This window comes from Pseudorca crassidens, chromosome 4 (genome assembly GCF_039906515.1).
Source record: "Pseudorca crassidens isolate mPseCra1 chromosome 4, mPseCra1.hap1, whole genome shotgun sequence".
In the NCBI taxonomy this organism is placed as follows: Eukaryota; Metazoa; Chordata; class Mammalia; order Artiodactyla; family Delphinidae; genus Pseudorca; species Pseudorca crassidens.
The window spans coordinates 29,409,795-29,433,242 of NC_090299.1; the positions used below are offsets into that span (position 1 = coordinate 29,409,795).

Genomic DNA, 23,448 nt, shown 5'->3' on the forward strand with positions numbered 1-23,448 from the left:
TGCACATTCCCCAAGGTGTTCCCTGGAAAATCTGGTCTGTGAAATGATGGCTTTGCTTAGCCTTTCATTCCAGGAATCTGGAGTATTTTAATACGCGTTCAGTTCATTTATTGAGGGCTCATCAAAAAATCTCTGTTAAACTTGGTTCATTTTCCCTCTTCCCTCCAAAATCCTCCCCCAAACTCCACCATGGTAGTATTTGTTATTTATAAAAATAAGGATTATTCTGTTTCTTAATACAGAGGAATGTAACATTCCAGTATCTAATACAGGTACTGAAAATTCATACAATCTCTATTCCCTACCCCCCTGGGAATTGAGATATTTGAAATCTGAAAGATTTGGGCTTAGTTTTGAAATTCCAAAACTATGAATTCAGAAAGGAATCAAATCTTGACCAGCTTATCCCAGGATTACATTTACCTGGAAAGGGGAGACATACTGTTCATGCTTTGGTAAACCAAATGGTCTCATGGAGCCTTCTAATCCTCCCAAGGCCTCACGTTTCTCAACTTTTAAACTTTATTTATTTCTTGGTTGTTTGAATTTTTTTCAGTTTAGAAAAAACTAGGTGTACATTTAATTATATATAAGAATTGTTTCTTTTTTCTTGTCTTCTGGGATCTGAATAGAGAAAATATCACTTCTCCTAGAAAAAAAATTAATTCTGTTCCTTCCTTGACAAGTATAGAGGAATTTATCTTCATACCTGCCAGAGTTGTAGTTCAGTGTTGAATGGCTCTGCTATAGTGACAATCCGGCCAAGGTTTCTGTTATTGAGTGTATATCTGAAGAGAAATTTAGGGGAGGAAAAGGGTATGTAAGTGCCCAGAACTTTAAATATTTTCTCTAAATGCAGACATATCCTTTTTATTTTGGGAGTTTTTTAAAAAGTAATTTTCAAAGTACAGAAAGTACAAAACAGAGTAAGTAAACATATTTAATTTAAAATCCAATTCAGGAGAAATTCTCAGCAAATTCTACACTTCTTTTTGTAGACATATCCATACCACTTACTCAGAGATGGTAGACGCTTATTACATTCCCCAAATCTGTTCTCCTTTTTTCCTGCACACATGAGAACCACAGTCAGATGACATTTCTCAGCCTTCCTCATAGCTAGGTGCAGACAGGTGATCCAGTTCTCATCAGTGGAATATGAACAAAAGTGATATATTCAGGGCTTCCTTGGTGGCGCAGTGGTTAAGAATCCGCCTGCCAATGCAGGGGGCACGGGTTCCAGCCCTGGTCCGGGAAGATCCCACATGCTGTGGAGCAACTCAGCCCATGTGCCACAACTACTGAGCCTGTGCTCTAGAGACCGCAAGCCACAACTACTGAAGCCTGTGTGCCTAGAGCCCATGCTGCGCAACAAGAGAAGCCACCACAATGAGAAGCCCGCACACCACAACAAAGAGTAGCCCCTGCTCGCCACAACTAGAGAGAGCCCACGCACAACAACGAAGACCCAGTGCAGCCAAAATGATAAATAAATGATTAATTTTTTTAAAAAAGAAGTGATATGTTCAACTTCCACCTCCTTGCTTAAGTAAAGGGAAATTGCTTGCCTTGGACTTTTTTTTTTTTTCCCCTCCCCTTTTTCCAAACTTCAACCACACAGATAGAATAAGGTCAGACTACCCTAACAACTTGGAATGCTCATTTCAAGAGACCAACCTGAGTGAGAAATAATTATTTATGTCCTTTAAGCTGCTGCATTTCTGTGTTTCTGTTACAGAAGAATAGCTCTATCACCTTTATCCTAACTAACACTTCCTGTCTTCCTGCAGGTACAGGAATTTGAATATAGGCTATTTATTCTGCTTTCAAAAAGCTTTATTAGCTGCTTGCGTATTTGGGGTTATGATCTATATCAGTCTGCTAAGCAAAGACACTTGAAGCTGGGTGCAAAGATAGCACTTTCGAGATAATATTCTATTCCTATCTCTTTTGCATTTTCTCTCTTAAAGAACAAGAATCAGAAATTTCTTTATAGACCAAAATACAAATCACTGTAATACTGGTAAAAATTTCATCCCAATTAATCACAGTGTAAGAAAAATAATCACAAGAATTATGTATAAACCTTGAACTGTTGGAATGTTGGGGAAAGATAAAGGAAAATATATCAATATATAAAGAGGTAAACAAACAGGAGAAATTTTACATTTAAAATTTATCACATAACAGAAGCAGAAATCGTGAAATAAAAAGTAATAAAGTTTGTCACACATTACAAAATTTTATACTAAAGAAAAACTGCCATAAAATTAAAAATTTATTATTTTGTTTTAAAAAGGGCGAATATTTTCACTATAAAAAGAACCCTTACAGATTGGTAATAGGGAGAAATATGCCAACATGAAATTAGTGAAGGAATGAATCAGCAGTTTTCAAAAGAAACCTAAAGAGAAAATGTATTAATGGAAACAGATGAAATGTTCTAATAATTATCCACAATTTCAGTATACTAGGTCCAGTGTTCACTCTTATCACAGACACCATTGAATTTAAATCCATTATGTCTTTCATCTTTCTTCTCTTAGAAATCTAAGGCAAGCAGTTTCCCTTTACTTAATGTCATCAGCCATTATTCAAAATGTAAGAATCTCAGTCATCTATGCTCAACACTGTCCTTATAATGTGTGTACCTCCTTGCCTCTGACTTAGCTGTCTAGAGCTGCCCAACCTCTCAAACCCGCCACCTGACCCTCTGGAACTGCCCCTTTACGGGGAATACTACTTATTTGGAGAATGTTTATTTTCCCACATCCTCCATAGCACCAGGTCAGAAAGGGAATTGGTGTGGTCATGCTCCCCATTGTGGATTCCCAACCATTATTCCTCCACTCTCTCTTTAAGAACCTCTGTTCCTTCAAGTTATTCCCCTTCATCTCATTTATGATACACTTTGGCACCTGACTCCTATCATCCTTTCTACTTCAGGCCATGATTTCAAGGTCCACATGGATGAAGATATAACAGCTTAGCGCCTTAGTTTCTTGACCTCCTCATTTCCAATGGTATTTTCTCCACTCTACTCCAGCCACCAATTCCCATCATCATACCTTGTGATTATCCATAGGTACTCTGACTCTAAAATTATTAATTTATGCATGCTCCATGACATAATTTACCATTCACTTTCCACTATGACCATTCTTTGACGTTATCTGGATTTCTGACCCATTGACCATCCCTACCCCTACTTTCTTCTGGATCATCAGCTCTTCCTTTGCTTTCACTTGTTTCCTTATATAGTTTAGATTCCATGGTCTACCATTTTCAGTAACATTTTTGCCTAAGCCCTAAGCGCCCTTATATTTCAGTAATTTGAGTCTGGCAAAACTCCAGCTTTGGGTGAAATTAACTGCTCATTTCCTTTGTTTGTACCACGTAGACACATTCTGTCAAGGGAGGTCACCCAACATTCCCCATATTCTATATATACTATATATATATACTATATACTATATATACTATATACTATATAGTATATGTATATATACATATACTATAAATTCATGGCTGTCAATCTTAAATGGGCCCTTCACATTGACAGTCCTGCATTATCCTGGTCAACTCATTCTCTTCCTCTTTGAATTGCCTTTTGCAAATGTTTTCACTCTCTTAAAACCTCCAAACACTCTCCCTCTTCCCTTCCTCCTCAGATGATCTTGTCTTCTAATTCACGGAGAAAATACATAGTAACCTCTACATCTTTTAGCTTACAAACATATAAATATACCTGTTTTCCTTCTATCATCTGTGCTTTGGTTCCTATTTCTCCCTCACTTTCTCAAAAACATTAATTTTTAAAAAATCTTTTTCCTGTCTTACATATTAAATCTCTCACTCTTCACTGGATCTGTCTCATCAGCTTTTAAGTATATTAAACATATTAAAATATCTTCCATATAAAAAAAGGGAAGATCCTCTCCCTTGATCTAGCATCGCTCTCTTAATATCTTCTCTCACCTCCCCATTCATAGTCAAACTTTTCAAGAGGCTTCTCTACATTTCTTGCCTCCATTGTCTTACTACTGACTGTTATTTGCTTCCATTTGAGTTTTGCCCCCACCACTCCACTGAAAGACTCTTTCTGAGTTACCAATAAGTTTAGTGAGCATTTTTATTCTTTGATTTATTCAAACCTTAAGCAGCATTTGGCAAGGGACTCTAACTTCCTTGAAACAATCTCTGCTTTAACATCTCAAAGGAGACTCAAAAGGCATATATATATAGATAGATAGATAGATAGATAGATCTGAACTCATGGTTCTTCTGCAAACTTTTTCTGGAAATTTAGACATTTTATTCTTGTCACCTCACTTGCCTCCCATTTCTAATCTACCAAATTCTAAATGTTCTTATCTTCACCATTACATCCATAGTACAGTGTCTCACTGTCTTTTTCTGGGACTACTCCAATAGCTCTAATTGCTTTCCTCAGATTCGCTCTGGTCTGTGCTTTACTTTACCACCAGAGCTTTCTTTTCAGAGTAAAATTGATCATTTTACTTTCTTACTTAAAACCCTGTAGTGACCTTATCATTGCTCTTAGAACAAAAGCCCAAATCTTAATGTGACCCTGAAAAACTTAGCCCTTATCTTTCCTCTTTTCTGATAGTAGGCATTCAACCAGGAAAGCTTTGCCTCCTGTTCATATAATTCACTCCTGTCCTTCCTTCAGAATTCAGCTCAATCATCACTCCCTTAGGAAAGCCCTTAACCTTCAATTTCTCTTGACTTGGTCAGTTTCCCCATTACACTCTTTCGGTGTACCCTGAACCTCTTCTATTTGTAGTTATTACAGTTTTAACTGTACTACATGTATTTGTGTGATTCTTTACTTAATATTGATCTTCATTATTAGACTCTAAGCTCCATGAGAACAGAGAACCAGATCTGTTTCTCCTTGTATACTGTTGTACTTTGAGTACCAAGCACTGTGCCTAGCACATAGTAGATGCTCCACAATATTTACAGGATGAAAGAATTATAATTTAAAATGAGATATTAGTTTTCACGTACTCAATTAGCAAGAATATTTTAAAATGACAGCACTGAGTATTGTCAAGGGTTGGAAAAATAGTCAAAGTTAATAGTAAATTTTGTTGTGGATGACAGTTTTGCAGCACTCATCAGAAACTCTAAAAATGAACACATCCTTTAACACAGCAATATTACTTGTACTATTATTTTTATCCTAAGGAAATTCTCAAGGATGTTCAAAGAGAACAGAGGTTCAGTTTCAAAGATGTTCATGAGTACATCATTTATACAGTGGAAAGTTTGGAACAATTTTATTATCCAACAGATGGAGATTGGCTAAGTAAACTAAGATGTATCTACACATTGAAATATGACTGAGGATTTAAAATAACATCGAAGAAGCATACTTAAAGACATGAAAAGATATCCACAATATAGGATAATGTAAGAAAAAGCAGGTTATAAAACCGTATGTCTGGGCTTCCCTGGTGGCGCAGTGGTTGAGAGTCCGCCTGCCGATGCAGGGGACGCGGGTTCATGCCCCAGTCCGGGAAGATCCCACATGCCGCGGAGCGGCTAGGCCCGTGAGCCATGGACGCTGAGCCTGCGCGTCCGGAGCCTGTGCTCCGCCATGGGAGAGACCACAACAGTGTGAGGCCCGCATACCACAAACAAAACAAAACAAAATAAAAACCATATGTCTAATATAATTCCATTTCTGTAAATAAATGAACAGCCATAGAAAAATGACTCAAGGAAAAACAGTGTGACAACAGAGGTTATTTTTAGGTGGTGGGTTTATGGGTGATTTTTGTATCCTTATTTTTGCTTATCTGCATTTTGTGCAAAACAATACACACCTATTTTATAATAAGAAAATTGAGATTTTAAAAAAGGAAATCACACAAAGTTCCAGTAATGATATTTTACAGATTCAAAGAAAGTTTGTTATTACAGGTAAGAAAACAGTTTTTCCAGTGACTTTCTATAATTTCTATAATATTCCTCTTCTGTTTTGTTCTTTGTGAAAAAAAATTGAAGAATATATTTAGAAACTAGCAATGAATAGATTGAATAAAAACTGCAACTACCTGTATAAATATCAGAAATATAAAAACAAAATATGTTCATTCCAAGAAACCATCATATGAAGTGTACCATTTAAGGGGAAATATGCTGTATATTTATCATATTTGATTACTTTTGAAACTAAAATAAGGATTTAATTATATCTTAAATATTTTGAAAAATAATTATGTAAAAATAATCTTCTTGAATTTAATATTTATGTAAGTACTATTATGTTATCCAGAAGAAATGGTTTTGATGCACTTAAAACTTTTAGTTAAGTGCTTATTAAATTATCTTGTTTATGAGATACTGTTTAAATGACTTCAGTCATGTCCCGTTGACTTAATTTTTCATTCATAGTCATAAATTTAAATCAAACTTTATCACACCACACTATATTGGCTTATTGAGTTCGTTCAACTTCATAGTTTCATGTAAGAGTTTAATGGAATAAACAAAAGCAAATAATAATTTCTGAAGTATCTTTGGAACTTTGTGGTTAAGTCTCAAAGTGGAAAGGACATTAGTGGTGTGGCCATCAGCTGTCATAAAAATCACGTAACAAAAGCTTTATAAAAAAGCAGCTTATTTATTTTAAGATGACAATAACTTGTTCAGAAACAAAGGCAATAAAACCACACATTCTGAAGTCTGGAAAACATTTAAGAGTTTGAAAATATTTGGCTAATGCTTGGATCATTTCTGTTTAATTTGCCTTATCCAATTTTAATGGGGAAATTATATATTTTTCAAATTAACCATAATTAATATTGGGCTTTTTTTACCTGACATGTGGTTATTATATAATTTTATGTTTTAGGCTATTTGAAATGATACGAGAATTAGATCATTAGACTATGAAGAAATATTAAAAGCCTTGGGAGAGGGTTTTGGAACTAGCACTGCAAATACTTCATCATTTTGTTTTTCCTGAAAATTTCAACATTAGGTCTAATAGATTTATTTTAAGGCCAACTGTTTATGACTTTATGGCAATGTAACACCTGTTCTTTTTCCTACTTCTTAATTCTTAAGAGGTATAACAATGAGCTAATTTTTAAAAATGAAATATGCATTATTTGAAATAACTCACATGACAGCAATTCAAATAAGCCTTGAGAAATATTCTGTTCAATAAACAATAAGGAAGTGCCCACTTTATTATGTAAAATAGAATATTATTTACTTATATTTTCACAATAATTTAATAGTAAGCATTTTTCTTCATCTACATAGGTTTCTTACAGCATGTACCAAAAAAAAAGTTGCGTAGTCTTTTCGATTAAAACAAAATACACAGTACGTGTCATTAGCCATATATCTTTCAAAATGGAAAGTACTACCTTGCATAATATGAACTATTACCTCCAGATAACATGTTTTCAATAGGTAGATTTATTAATTCTAAACCAAATAGTTTATTGAAACAATTATAAACAGATGAACAGAGCATCATATACACACCACACACACACATACACAAGCATGCCAATCAATCTTCATAGAAATGGATGAGCAGTTACATTCAATAGTTGCAATAATACAAAAGGCAAAAATTTATCACAAGTAAGCAAAAGCAATGCAGGGTATCTTTGCTGAGAGCTAGAGATATAATTTGGATCTCAGAAGGATAAGAAATGTGAATGAACATAATGGCACACTGGTTAATTGTAGGGTAGAAAAGAGTATAGAAATAAAAAGTTATCTTTGCAGTTAATATTTCTGATAAGGTGGTCATTATGCACTAGGCAGTGCTGAAGGGAAGACAGGAGAGATTAGGAGGAGATGACACAGGCCATTTCTTGGTATGGGGATTATAGATGGTATAGTTCTTTGGTCAGTGTTTACATATTTGTTTGGGACATATAATCTATATTTTATACTCTGTCAAAGAAGTATCTTTTTAATGGAAATAAGCATTAAATTTAGAGGATCAAGACCAAGAGTAGCAACATTTCTTCCATATGAGGCAGAAGAAATAAGAAATTTAGGAAAGCATCTCTTTAGCTCATTTGCTCATCTCTTGTCCTTGCTCCTTATTTTAAAACTGCTATTGCCCGGGAGATATAGTTTGCTTTTAAGAAGGGAGGAATTGGGAGATTGGGATTGACATATATACACTATTGATGCTATGTATAAAATAGACAACTAATGAGAACATACTGTATAGCACAGGGAACTCTACTTAATGCACTGTGGTGACCTAAATGGGAAGGAAATCCAAAAAAAGAGGGGATATATGTATATGTATAGCTGATTCACTTTGCTGTACAGTAGAAACTAATACAACATTTTAAAACAACTATACTCCAATAAAAAATAATTAAAAAAAAAAGAAATTTTCAAAATACCTAAAGCTTAATTATCTGATTAAGGGTGGCAAAAGATATCCATATGAACTCAGTAAGATGTAGGGCTCTAATGGGAACCCAGGTCCAGGAATTACCATTTCGTTTTCATTAAAAATTAATTGAGAACTAAATATGTGCCTGGCATTATGCTAGGTGCTAGCACAATAGGCAGAATTAACTTGTTTTAACCAAACTAAAAATAATGCTTAGTCATCTTTGCAGATTTCAAAATTCTGTTGATCAGTTGGAAGCACTACTTTCCAGAAAATGAATTATGCTTAAAATTAACTAGTACATTGCTTCCCTGGAAGGAAAATACATGATCCTTACCTCTGATAATATGCCATTTCAGATATCGTATAGATGTCAGAGAAAGCACAGAAAAGAGAAAAAGAAAGAACTTGTAGATGGTATCAGACAGAACAATAAACCATTATCTGATCATCCCACCTGTTGACTAGATATTCCCAGTTGAGCTGTATCCAATTCCAGGCCATAGTCTTCCCATAGCTATTATATGAGATGTATCGAATGACTGTAAACACATCCTGAGTTTTAATAAGATTTGAGTCCTTGAGCAAATCCAGATATCTAAGAGAAGCCAAACAAACACAATTCAAAATGAACTTTTAGTGTTCACCCTTAGCTAAATTCCAATAGAACATCGCTTTCATTCCAGTAATTCAATTCTTGAGTCACCAATTGACACAGTCAATTAAGTAAGACAAATGATAAAACACAATTTAATATTTTCTAAAATATTTAACTTTTTAAAGAACAACCTATAATTTTGAGGACTAGTGTAATGTAAACTTTAGGAACATTTAAATTATTTTGGAGGTACTAAAAACAACCACAATTTCAACTATTAATTTAAAAAATTATTTGTATTTATTTAATAGAAGTACTTCATCCATTTTACCTGGTTATTCAATTATACTAAAAAACCCCCCAAAACCCAGCAAATTAAAGGAAAGTACTTATATTACTATTTTATATGGGATTACAGTTGTCTTATTTGCTCTTCCCTAGATTGTAAAAAACAACTTTCTAATGTAACTTGTATGGTTGGATTAATTGGCTATAATTATGGTATAATGCAAATAAGTGTAAGATAAATTAAGTGACCAAATCAATAGATTTTTATTAAATTTATGCCGTGGCTGTACCCAAAGGGAATATCTGAACGTGCTCTGGTAAACTTCCAGAAACTGCACTGGTGTGGTGGGCTCCTGAATTTTGTACAATTTATCTCTTATCCTCTAGTTCACAAGAGTCTTAGTAAGGCATCTAAGTACTTGCTAATTTTCTCATCATATACAATTAGCACAATGCCATCAAAGTAATGAATCAATATAACGTTTTGTGGAATGTCAAGATGATCAAGTTCTTGATATCTTAGGGCAGAGAGAAGAATTCACATATAGCCCTAAGGTGAGATGGTGAAAATGTATTGTTAGCCCTGCTAAGTAAAAGCAAACTGCTTTTGGTAGTCCTTACAGATTGGTTATTGCCTTGCAATTTACTATTTATATTCTGCTTCTCCCAGGAACCTTTAAGTTTCTCAAGGATAGATTTCATTCTTGTTCATTTTTATTCCCACAATCTATATACCTGTACATAGAAAGGACATCTTAAGTGTTGTTTAAATGAATGAAGTAAATAACTCAGAAGCCATAACTAAGGAAAAAATAAAAAAGGCAGAAGCTAGTTGATTTGGGACATAGATGTGGAGTGGGAGAACATTCATAAATGGGCTTCAAGCAGTCTTTGTACCTTCTGAGTGGAATGTAAATACCTTTTGGGTGTGTGTCTATGCATGTTGTGGCAGACACTCCTCTGCTGACAGAGACCAGTTTTGTTCTGGGCTTGGGTCAAGGTATCCTTGATCCTAGGGAAGGTAAACTACTACCCCATCCTCAGAGTATCATGATTGGCCCAAATCAGTCAAAGGAATTCAAGTTCATCCTAGTCAGCAAATGATCAAATGGTAGATCCAGAGTATAACCCAGAATGATCAAGGGTGACCTAGTTCTGGATTATGAGGGGAAGTGGAGATAACTGACCTCTTATCATAAAAGACAGAGCCTTGTGAGGAGGAGCTCTTTTGCTCCTGTCCTTCTTCCATTGAATGTGTTTGTGTGAAGGCAAAATGCTTGGAGCTCTGGAAGTCATAAGACGTCCAACATGTAGAGGATGGCAGAAAAGAAAGAGAAAGAGCCTAGGTCTTGGATGAAAATGTTGAACCACTGTACACAACTGGAAGCTCCCTACCTCCAGAATTTTTTATATGAGATTACATGTCTTTATTTTTTAAGCAACTCTTACAGGGATATTTTGTTTCTTGCCAGGAAAATAACTATTTAATAGATTTTCTTGGAAACATCATCCATAATTAGCATTTTAAAGAGACTGTGACGTATAAATTATCAAGTACCAATACACGTAATTTTTTCAAAAGTTCCAGCTTACCTTGACAAAATAGTAACATTCTTCACTGATGCTAATCCATACAATAGCTTTTCTTTTTCTTGAGCTAATGAAGTTTTCTGGTATTGCTGAAGAGTGTAGTTCCATGAAGTCTCATTGCCAGAGTTCTGCATTCCATACCGATATACCAGAAGCCTGAGATTTACAGGAAGACTAGAAGAAGAAACAGTATTTCAGAGATTTTAATTCCTCATTTCTCAGTTTAAAGTCTGCCAGAAATGAAAACATGGTGAACAGTCACCTTACGGTCCCAGTTAGCCACGCCTGAAATAGCTGGGAAGCGTTGTTCAAGGCATCGCTGTCTCCCATCTTGCACGCGAGCCCTAATACAGAGGCACGGAGTAATCTAAGAAAAGAAACACACACAGAACTGGGGCCTTGACCACTTTTCAACATGTCTTAACATATACAAATGAATACTAAATGAATATTAATTTTTAAAAAGGTAAAAAATAACTTTGTGAGGTGGTCTCCAGTATCATTCCATCCCAGAGAATCTGCAATGGGCTTCACTTGATCTCGGAAGTATTTCTGAAATAAAAGCACCATGCAGAGTGAGTAATAATTTACTATTTAGCAACAGTCTCCCGTTTATTATAATCTACAGTTCCCTGTGGTAATCTTTTCCCCCACTAGCTCAGAGAACTTTGGGCCTGTCCTAGGAAAGGGATGTATTAAAGTTTTTATAACATTGTAATTTTACTTCAGTCCCGAACATAAGAACATCCTGGATCACTCTCTAATGTTTTATAGAACTTTGGGTAAGCCCCTTTTAACCTCCACTTCTTAGTTAACATGTGTAATAAATAGAATAACACCTGACATACTTACCTCACTAAGGAAGATTGCTCAAGTATCGATGAAATGATAACTAATATTTGTATATTGGCTTAGGATTTAAAAATGACATTTATATTATATGATTCTCACTATTCCATTACCATTGGCAGCCAACTGCTGACATTCCTATTGTACAAAGGAAACAAAGACTCACAAATATGAAAGCATTTGTCCAAGTTCTTTCATAAAGAAAGTGGAAGAGCTAGAGATTGGAATCCAGAATTTGTTTAAAATTACAAGTGTCCTGCAAAAGTGCTGCAGAAATCACAAAGCCAAGAAAAGCATTTAGAATGACTATCTTATAATAAAATCTCAATGTGGAAATAATAGCAGTAAGAATAAGGAAAAATTATGTCATATTTTGATGAGAATAGATTCATTTTAACATAGATAAATCCATTAAAAATAGGATCTAGTTTGTATCTATGGTTTAAAATGTTGTTTATTTTAAATTTATTTATTTATTTATTTTTGGCTGTGTTGGGTCTTCGTGTCTGTGTGAGGGCTTTCTCCAGTTGCGGAGAGCGGGGGCCATTCTTCATCGCCATGCGCAGGCCTCTTACTGTCGTGGCCTCTCTTGTTGCAGACCACAGGCTCCAGACGCGCAGGCTCAGTAGTTGTGGCTCACGGGCCTAGTTGCTCCGCGGCATGTGGGATCTTCCCAGACCAGGGCTCGAACCCGTGTCCCCTGCATTAGCAGGCGGATTCTCAACCACTGCGCCACCACGGAAGCCCCTAAAATGTTGTTTATTTTAAATAAAATATTAACTATTGTATTGCTTCTAACACTAAAATACACCTTTAAGTGGTATACTGAACCAGAAATACTGATACATTTCAAGTTGAAAAAACAAATAGCATCTCTTTGATTTGATTAGTCAAGTCATTATAATTTCCTTTGATTTCACTTGGCAGGCAAGATATGCTTTTGTGTTTCCCACGAGCTCCTTCTCTCAGAAATCTTCCTATTCTGCTAATGGCTAAACATCTCCTTTCATAAGATATAGCATTAACATTACCTCAATCATAGGGTATAGCTCTTTATCATCTTCAAACATGCTAATAATATAGGTTACAGCTGAAATGACTCTCTGCCATGGTAAAAATTCCTCTTCCATTTTGAGATACTTGGTCAAGTTCAGAGCCTCCTTGTAATTTAGAAGTTGAGCTCTAAGAAAGAAAAAGAAAGCCCACAGTAAATTAAAAACCACAGACTAGTTTCCTTCGACTGAAAGTACTAATATGGGGATCATAGACTTCAGTGTTAATGAGAACCCTTCCATTAAACAATTAAGAAAATGCATTACTGTTAAGGCCCAATCAAAGAGGTTTGTTCACAATGATGTATTAGAGCTTTCATATATTCAGTAATAAAGGGGAAGAGAGAACATTAAGGTGTGCATTTGAAAAATTGCTACGGCAGAATTTTAGATAAAACGAAAGCCATTTAGCTATACAGTTAATATTGACAAATAGAAACTTTTAAATTTTAGGTTCACAAGCTGATTGTAGTATACAAAAGCACCTTTATAAGTGTAGTGTATTGAATTTTTTTACATTTGACATGAATAGGAAATATAACAGTACTCGAGAATTGTGAGTATTTAAAACATTCCAATTGAACTTATATTTACCATAAAAACATCTCCCTTTTTTATACATTTCCCAATAATAGTGATAAATAAAAATAGGTTTTGTTTCTCAAAAAAGTGAAGTTACCATCGACATTTCAAAGTTTAAAGAGTTCGATTTCTTCCTCCTTAGAAAAGATTTTGGAACCTTTTGAAATAATGTTCTCAGAAATCTGTTATGCCTCAAATTTCAGCCTAGGTTTTGGAAAGAATCTTAGATAGGAATCCTGTCTTTCCAAATTACATTTTGAAAGTTAAAATTAAAGAATAAACTTTAAATTATTGAGAAAGTAATACTGATGCATTGAGTGCTAGTATATTTGAGGTAATTTTTTGTGAATGGCAAATAATGTAACCATATCTTGATTTCTCCCCTGAGAGTTGATAAGATAAACTGGTACTGGAGAGCTAGATAAGAATAAACACCTTTGGTATCATATGATTTGCACTAATGTGATATGATACAGTTTGTTTTCAGTTCAGAGAGCTGATTTCTTCTATTTTCTCAGTTCCTGATCTTATTTAGAAGAATTTATATTTTGGAGCATTCAGCCTGTCTTAATAAAAGTATAAATAATGTTGAGAAATGGAGTGTTTTATTGAGAATGTTTATTGAGTAAAAAAAAAATTGTAGGGTTTTATGTTGATGGTTGAAACTTGAGAATTTTCTAATTTTAATGATTCTCTATTTTCCCGGGTGGATAGCACAACAGTCAGTTGTGCAACAGTCCAGTCAGTATTTTCTTAGACTACTTATGAAGAATAATTGTTGCTCTGAGGATCAAATTAAAGAAAAGGCTAATGAAAGTTCAGGAAGAATGGCAGGTAATTTGGTTAGAAACCTCGTGGGCTGCACATTTATAGTAGGTGAAAAGATTAGAAGGAGTGGGTCTTGGTTACAAAGGCCAAAAGAATTGGCTAAATTAGCATAAGTAGAAGTAAGGAAATAATCCAATGATCCAAAGGTTAGAGGCCCTGATGAAATACTATATATTTAACTGTTGAAAAAATCAATATCCTATCCTAGTGCCTTGTTTTTTCAACATACTTGATAGCTATGCAGTTGTTCCACTTTGTTATCACTTGTTTAGGTTTGAGTCACATGGTCAGAACACTGGACTGAGAGTGAATTTTTTGCTGGTTATTATAGAGATAATATTTCGAGAATTAAGTTGATGCACTTTTCATTTCCCACAAATCATGTTACTCTGTGGTATTTGATACTTCCGAGGAAGAGCAGTATCATTTAGAATCATGATTCTCAAGTTTGTGCATGTATCTGTAACACCTGGAAGGTTTGTTAATCACATACCCTTGGGCCCTATCCCTAGAATTTCTGATTCAGCAGGTCTGGAGTAGGGCCTAAGAAGTTGCATTTCTCATAAGTTCCTAGGCAACGCTGATACTACTGGGACGACGAGTGAAGAATCTGTTTTTAGAACAAAGACATGTATAGTGCCCTTCCCTCCCAGACCCCCTTACAGTGCTGCGTTGGCTCATAGCTGCACTTTCCTCAGAGAATAGCGCTTGACCAGATACATCCATCTGGCTTAAAAGGTTATGCTACCCCCACCCCTGGCCATTAATTGTCTGATTTAGGAATGCAACAGGCCAGCCTGCTTCCCTCAGGTTGGATCCACTCTGTAGTACAATTCATGGATACGGCTTCCTACTGGAATCTGGCAAAGCTAGACTCCAGCTGAGACCATATTGTCGCTCAGCCTTTTTCCCTGCCCCAGCCTGCTTCTCGCACTCCCTATCTCACGAGAGTACTCTCTCAATAAACCACCTATTCGGGAACCTCCATTTCAGACTCTGCTTTGAGGGAACTCAACCTAAGACAGCATTTTTACTCAGCTTTGAGTCTCAAACTCTGTTAAATTCGTAGACCAGCAGCAGCTCTGAAAGCCAGATTTGGTTGAGAATTTTCCTTGTTCAGAAATCTTCCATTTATAGTAAGAGTCCAACCTGAGGAACTTAAATCCTAGAATTGTCCTATAATCTATAGTGTGGAGAGGATGGAGGCTATAAACTTAAAGTTCTCACAAAATGCTGTAAAGAAGAAGAAGAAAACAAAGAGGTCTTTTGAGGGAATTCTTACTTTCCTGTCTTGGCCTGAGGTACCCAGAAGATTGGGGAATCTGGAACAAAAGGTTTGTTTTTGCTTCCTCCGGTGTGACCTGGAAAGACTGCACAGTCCTTCTCCAAGAAGCTCAAATTAAACATAGTGTCTTACCAAACATGGCTTTCGAATGGGACATTAGACATGGTTGAGAGAGGTGGTTATGTGGATAGAACTGACCCCATGGTCTCTCGTTCTTCAGCAGAGCCTTCAGATGGTGTGGAGACTTTTGAAAACTTCCCATGTGTCTGGTCTCTCGATGTTAACTTACTAATTAAATTCAGATTTCTGGCTTAAAACAGTCTCTCTGCAATCAGCTGGATCCCTTTTGGAGTCTTTCCGCATTCCCCTACTTCTCCCTTCTTTAAAAGGCAGTCCTTGATAGGGTGGGGAAAGTTGCTTATCTGGTTCTGTGTTGTGGTCTGGTCAGCTCTGTTAGCACCTGTGAAATGGTAAATCTGGTGTACCTAGAAGTCTGTAATCTCGGCGTGGCTGATGTCCACCTTGTGGTCTTTATTTGCTAACCTGGCCCTCACCTTGGAAAGCACTGGAGCCACTACACCTTGAAGCCTGACTGAAAGTCTGTTTGGATCCTTAGCTTAGGGGGCTTTTGAAGCCATCCTTTCTGCCATTCTGCCCTTGCCTAGGGACTCCTGGTCCCTCCCATGTGCCTGCTAGCCAGCACTCTGCTTTCCCTTGTGCTGTTCCTCACCCACTCTCTTTGTCACACAGTGGGCTGCAGAGTGCCATATAAGCTACTGACAAGGTAAAAAATCTGTAACCGGTAGACAAAAAAAGGATTTTTTCTGTCTCCGTTTTGGCAAGGCCTCCAAACCAAGCCCCTTAACCTACACTCCAAAGTAAGACGCAGGCCCATCGAATTAGGACTGACATGGTTAGGAACAGGTTTTTGTGACCCTTAGCTGATAGCCCACTACCAGCCTGCGAAAGAGATTGGAGCGGCAAAGGGGGAGAGGGAGACATTTTAGGAGAGGGCTTTTGGAGGATTCTGTCAGTGTACTGTGAATGCTGTCCTCCCACAGGAGACAGGAGGGTGTAGGATGCTTTTCCCCTCACATGAAGCCTAGAAAAGGGGCTTTAATGGAACCACCTGAAGAGTTTTATCTGTGTACCCTAGAGCTTGGGGGCACAGTGGTCTGGTGTCTGATACCCCAAGAAATCTAAAGGATGAGAGACTGTGGTTGCTACTGCTCTGACATCGGAGTGAAGATACAGGACTGCGTGAGGTTGCCCATCCTTCCAGACCTTGTCAGGGGAAAGGATATATGAATACTTCCTGTAGACTGGAGGCGGTTCAGAGGTTTTCACTTCCTCACCTCAAAGAACTGCAGGAGAAAGACCCTTGGCCATGGAATGTGTGTGGATGGTACATATTCCGCGAAAGCACCACACAAGGAAAAGGATCAGTGTTAAACATCTGCGAAGTTCAGAGAGGACCAGAAGTAGACAGCATGTCAGGATCTTTCTTGCCTTCATCTGCCCTCCTTCTGCTCTCCTTGCCTTAACACTGGAGGAATCAGAGGCAGCATGGTGAGAAGCAGAAGTTCCATGCAGCAAAACGGAGAGGAAATCAAGCGCTTTATTCCCATTGCAGGGGGCTGGCCTGAAACTAGCCTGAGCTGGGGGCTGGAGGAACTTTACATGAAGTTGAACGTTTGAGGGTTTTACTGGGCAGGGCATATAGTTGAAGTGAGTCTGTTGTGGGGACTCAGAAGTGACTGGGTGAATTTTTACTCCTTATCTTCAACAAATGTGCCCAGCGGGATATTCCATCCAAGGCAGTAAGAGTACTAGCTCCTCAAACCTGGGGGCAGGGGTATCAAGCATATTTTTGTTTTTAGATCCGCCCTTTTAGTCTTGCTGATGAAACAGTAGTTCCATTTCTTTTTGAATACCAGAGTAGAACTGTGTAAATTCTAACGCAACCACATGCACTTACCCATCTAAGTACGCATTTCTGCTTTTCTGCAAAGTTTCAGAGTGATCTGGACCGGACTCTAACCAGCACAGGTGGGGTCTGTTTCTCTTTGAGTCCCTTTTACCTCATGCATTACAGAAGGAAACTGGGTGATAATAGCTCAGGCGATATTTCAGGTGATAGCTAAGGTATTTTCTGGATTGGTGGCTGTGTGATTCTACATGTTTCTTGGCTTTCAAATTTGTTTCACTTTCTGCCTTTCTGAAGCTCTTCAAAATGTTATGGGCTATGGCCAAGGAGCTGAGCAAATGTGAGAGAGTCGTTCAATTGTGTGAGTTATCTGCTTTGTACACAGTTCCTCAGAGAAAGCTGTTCAAGAGGCTTTCACTTCTTAAAGCAAAAGAACTGTCTGCATTGTGTTGTGATGGAAATTAAACCATAAGGTTATTACAGCTCTGTGTAATTTCTAACAGCCAAGATTCTAAGCTTTGGAAGAGATCACTATGTTTTCACAGGAGAGAGTTTTCCTGAAAAAAAAAAATCTAAATGGTCCTATTATGTTTTAAAATGTTTAATTTTTAAGTTTTTGGCCACACCACATAGCTTTCGGGCTCTTAGTTCCTTGGCCAGGGATTGAACCCGTGCCCTCCACAGTGAAAGCGCGGAGTCCTAACCACTGGACTGTCAGTAAATTCCCTAAAATGTTGATCATTTTCTTTCACCACTTAATTTCCCCAGTCTACACAGTACCAGGTACAGAGTAGGTGCTCAATACATATTTATCAAATGAGTGATTGACATACCATAGCATAATGAAAATAATTAATCTGTTACATATCCAGGAGATTAAACTTGGAGATTCACCAAAGAGAATCAAGTTGTCTATTACCTACAAAGGGAATCTAGATTGCAAATTCATAAGAGCTTTTCTAAATGCTTCTTTGCTGCTACTAAACAATGGTGGATGCTTTTTCATCAAGTAATAACAATCTGCTGAGCACTTCCTAAAGACCATACAATGTTTGGTGTCCCTCATGTGCATTATTTCATTTGCTCCTCACGAGAGTCTTATAAGGTCATCTCCATTTTACTAACAATAAAATTGAAGCAGAGACAGGTTAAGAAACTTTCTCGAGGTTATTCAGAACCAGGATTTTAACCTGGTTTGAGAGCTTGTTTTTTAACCCTATAAATTCCCTCCTTAAAAATGTCACAAATGTTTTCTGACTTCTAGTATACTATCTAGGGAGTCCATGTAAAATAGTTCTCCCATGCCTTTAGTGCTGCTATACTATCCTTCCAGCCATGTATTCAGCTCATATTTAATGAACATCTACTAGGGGCCAGGCACAGTTAGGAGCTGGGGATAAAATGAATAGGAACATGATCTAGGGGCCTACCTTTGTGAAACTTGCAGTTTGGTGGGTGAGATGGATAATTAATAAGCATTGACAATATATTATCGGAAATGCAGGACCCCATAAAAGGGACACCTAACCCAGACAAAGGGGCCATGAGGCTTCCTGAGGAACTAGCATCTCATTCTCAGTACCTTGCTTATGTCTAAAATGAGGCCACTACAAAGCCAGCAGAGCAAGTTGGCTGTGTCCCTAACTCCTACGAAAGTGCCAGAAATTCAAAAAATACTTGTTGAATTACTAGTGTTAGACTACCTGAGAAAAATGTCTCAAAGGTACTGTGGTTACTACTCTTACATTACCCCAATCTATGTTGATTATTTTTTTCAAAGTGTAGGTTGTTTTTTTTCTAAGTGTAAGTTACCTTCAGGCCATGAGAAAAAAATTCAAATTTCCTAAACAGTACCTTAATTCAATCCTACGGCGCTATGTCTCATACTTCTTACCCCAGTGACCTGAATAAGATTTGACAACTCTAACCATAAAATCTTACAATGGGCTTGGGCTCACAGAGATGAGTTAATGAAACACACTGTTCGTCTTTTTAATAAATCAAATTATGACAGTACACTTTTGTGCATTTGCAAGTGTCACTCCTAATTAGCTCAAGGACTCTGATTAGACAAACCTATCTAAAGTCAATAGGGTAGGTGAGTTTTTGTGTATGTTGAGTTGATATCAATATTTTAGCTATAAGGCTCATATTAGTTTTAAAAAAGTTATGAAAAAAATAATGTAAATAGTGGCTTCGGATATTTTAAACTATAGTACTTTGTTGTAATTCATTTTTGAAAAGATTTATGACAAGATCCACAGTATTTTAAACGATTGAATCTCATTCCAAAACCCACCTTGCCAAGGCAAAAGCGTCATCGATAAGACTTGCACGATCAGCAGAAGAAAAGTACTGGGAAGAGAAAGAAAAAAAGGTAAGAAACATGAATCTTAAAACGAAACGTGTTGAAAATTAATGTCATTATGATGCTGTTCTTAGAACAAAAAGAAAACAATTCACAACCTGCTATTCTTACCTTGTGGTTGAGGGAAAGATTGGTAGCTATCCATTCCCAAGTTGATACTTCATAATTTACACGATAAAACCCAATATGGTCTGGGTTTATTTTGAGAAAAGTGTTTCCACTAGGTTTAGGAGAGTTCAAAGTGATTCCTGTGGTAGTAAATAAACACTAATGAGAAACATGTTTGCACATACTATAAACACAGAGAAATTAGACCCAGAGGGTAAAAAGCAAAGAAAAGAAATATTAGCTCAAGGAGTCAAGTTTGATTTGGATCCAAAGCCCCAAAGCCTAATTCTTATTTAGTTGCCTAACTTTAACATGTCATTGTAGTGTGTGAGCTGAAAAAGAAATAAGTAATGTAAATAAGTGTCCTGTAATTTGTGACTTATTATTATTTCTTACTGGCAGAAGCTTGTCATATGGGTGAAATAATTCTGTGCTTGTCAATCCTTCAATAAGTAAAGCAATGGTTAAAGACAGAGAAGTCCATGCCCTTTGGGGGTAATCCATACATTCTTAATCGTGATGGATTAACTACACAAAGAATATTCACTGGGGCAGCCTGGGGAGGGGATAAAAATGTAAACATTTAAAAGAATACTTTGTTTATTAAAATCAACATTCAAATTGATGGAAATGGTGATTGCTAAGCAGAGCAATGATTTGACGGTCAGTAGTGCTTTTAAAATGTCAAGAAGGCTTGCAATAGGACTAAAATCCAGATAAAACATTCTTGATTTTGTGGTCCATTTCATGCTCGTCCTCCCAATTTTATTTATCTTTGTAAAGTCTTCTGCTTCCTTATTTCAGCTGATTACATCAATGTTTTTTCATCAGTGGATTTACCAAATTAACTTTCTGAAGTAGCATTCAGAATTTACATAGGACTCTAGGATATAGATTTTGGAAGTTCAACATTGAGGAACAAAGACTTATGTTTTAAGTAAAAACTACTCAAAATAATAGTTGTGCTCTGACATGACCAGTGTTTGTTAGCATTAGCGAACGAACATTAGGATGTTCGTTAGCATCCTGTACTTTTATACTTATATACTCTTTTGTTTGTGTGGACAATATGCAATTTAAATAATGATGTGGGAATACTTAGTATATTTAAATAATTTCAAATATACTAAGTTTAATGTAGTGATAATGTGGGATGTGATATTGGAAAATAGGAGATGAGGCTGGAAGTAAAAGTGAGGCCTCAGTGTGAAGAGCCACAAGCTGTGTTAAGTTCATCTTCTTTTTTTTCTTTTTTTTCAAATTTATTTATATTTATTTTGGCTGCGTTGGGTCTTTCGTTGCTGCATATGGGCTTTCTGTAGGTCTTTTGTTGCTGCGTACGGGCTTTCTCTAGTTGTGGTGAGCGGGGGCCACTCTTCTTTGCAGTGCGCGGGCTTCTCATTGCGACGGCTTCTCTTGTTGCAGAGCATGGGCTCTAGGCACATGGGCTTCAATAGTTGTGGCACGTGGGCTCAGTAGTTGTGGCTCATGGGCTTAGTTGCTCCACGGCATGTGAGATCTTCCCGGAGCAGGGCTCAAACCTGTGTCCCCTGCATTGGCAGGCAGATTCTTAACCACTGAGCCACCAGGGAAGCCCAAGAAGTCCATCTTCTGAGAGATGGTAAGAATAGAGAAGATTTTTAAGCAGGGAAATAATATGCTCCAGCCTGTTTCTAGAAAGATAATTTTGATGGTGGTATGGGAAGGAGATACTGGAAGGAGATTCTAGAGTCTACTGTAATAATCTAGGGCAAGAGAGAATGAGGGCTTACACTAATGTGGAGATGATGAAAATAGGTGATGTGTTCAAGGGACACATCACTGGTAAAATCAACACTGTCCTTTTTCTGAGTTGATGAGGACAGTTAGAGGAGGGAAAAATAGCTTGCATGATTGGATGAATAATGGTGTTGCCCTTACAGAATAGAGAAAGATGAGTCAGTTTGGGAGGAAAGATGATTTAAATTTTGGAAGCATTCACAAGGTTTGGAGGATATCCAGGACACAGTAGTTTTCCATAATATATAAGTAAACTCTTCAATAAAGTTTCTTTAGGAACGTTCAGAGTAGGTTCTTGACAAATTGTAAACATTTACCTCACTCATATAGTATTTATCTTTCTTTGTCATCCTCCCATGGACATGTTGTTGAAAGGAAGCTAATCTTTTGGCAGCCATACACTTTGAATGTTTGTATTGGGAGGACAGCCTCTTGCTTAAGCACAGAGCCATATATTATAGGAGAAAGAGCATGAACTTTCCAGTCTGAGAGACTGAGGATAAAATCATTGCTCTATGACTTACTAGCTGTGTGATCTTGGCCAAATCACTTGACCTCTCTGTGTCTCAGTTCATCATGAGGGAAGTAGGGATAAAAATCCCTCACAGGGCTGTTGTGAAGATTAAATAAGATAACATAGGTAAAGTGTTGGTCACATAGTTATGTGTCCAACAGATGGTAGCTATCCCCATTATTATGAAAGGGGATATGCTGCCAGTTCTATAAATAGCAAAGCAAATATAAATAACGTTGAGAAGTTCCTGGCAATCCATCCAAACATTGCAGTATTTTATAAAGTGTGCTTTATATATACCTAGTTAAGCCTGTCTAGAGTTACAGTGATTTTTCTCACTTTATAGATGAGGAAGCTGAGATCCAGGAAGTCAGTAGTTACCAGACTTTCCAAGTTCATGCTACTCTTGGAACAGTTGTCAACAACAAAATACTGTTGGGTTGTTTAGTTACATAATGAAGTAAATAGGACTAAAATATTGATGCCTATTCCAGGTGGTGCATAGAAGTAAGGGTGTATGTTTCATTCTGTTTCTCCAATTACTATTAAGAATTTTCTGATTATAACAGTAGTATGTGTTCTTTAGGTTCCAAATATGTATTTGGAAAATACAAAAAGAGTATAATGAAGAATACAGAAATTACCCACCACCAGTTGACATTATGTTTTTATCTTGTGTGCATGTATGTATCTTCCATACATATGTACATATGAACACACAATACACGTACTGGAACCTTACTGTGTTTATTATTATTAATCCTTTTCATTTGAAATTATATTGTAAGCACTTTGCAATTTCATTTTCTATATATGAAGATTTAAATTTAATGGCCATATAGTACTCTATCATTCAGTTTATAAATTGTTTTGTGCTATTTCTTGCTAGTTTTACACATAAAAGTGGTGAACGAATTCTTTCTGGGTAGGGGCTCTTTCTAGAAAAATTGTTTCCTTCTATTATTTGTCTGATAATTATCTTTTCAAAATTTCATCCAGAGGCTAGTTTCAACTCAGATTTCAATAACATAGCATGCATAATAATTCTCTAATAGACTATTTTATATAAATAATTGTAACAAGCTTCAGTCAACTAGACAGCTTGTGACAGCCTGAAATTTTTAGAGAAGGAAACATTTTTCTTTGTGGACATAAATACTGTGTTGCATCGATCCTTTAAGCAAGTTATTTTTCTGTGTAAAATGACAGTTTATATCTATCTTATTAAATTTGTGTATCAGTTAGTAGTAAAACAACTGAAATACACAAG

The 23,448-nt window shown here is 36.6% G+C and overlaps 1 protein-coding gene and 1 long non-coding RNA gene across 4 annotated transcripts in view; one reads left to right on the top strand and one right to left on the bottom strand.

The window, feature by feature from the left end:
* Positions 1-23,448, top strand: part of LOC137223488 (uncharacterized) — a 253,335-nt gene that overhangs the window by 19,397 nt on the left and 210,490 nt on the right. The window lies entirely within an intron of this gene.
* ENPEP (glutamyl aminopeptidase) overlaps positions 1-23,448 on the bottom strand; it is a 111,622-nt gene that overhangs the window by 1,077 nt on the left and 87,097 nt on the right. Inside the window, exons 12-19 of the mRNA XM_067735316.1 lie at positions 19,889-20,025; positions 19,709-19,764; positions 12,767-12,917; positions 11,365-11,438; positions 11,149-11,253; positions 10,890-11,060; positions 8,868-9,008; positions 710-788 (exon numbers count right to left, since the gene is read on the bottom strand). Coding sequence (XP_067591417.1) covers positions 710-788; positions 8,868-9,008; positions 10,890-11,060; positions 11,149-11,253; positions 11,365-11,438; positions 12,767-12,917; positions 19,709-19,764; positions 19,889-20,025 — 914 coding nt within the window. The remainder of the gene's footprint in view (positions 1-709; positions 789-8,867; positions 9,009-10,889; positions 11,061-11,148; positions 11,254-11,364; positions 11,439-12,766; positions 12,918-19,708; positions 19,765-19,888; positions 20,026-23,448) is intronic.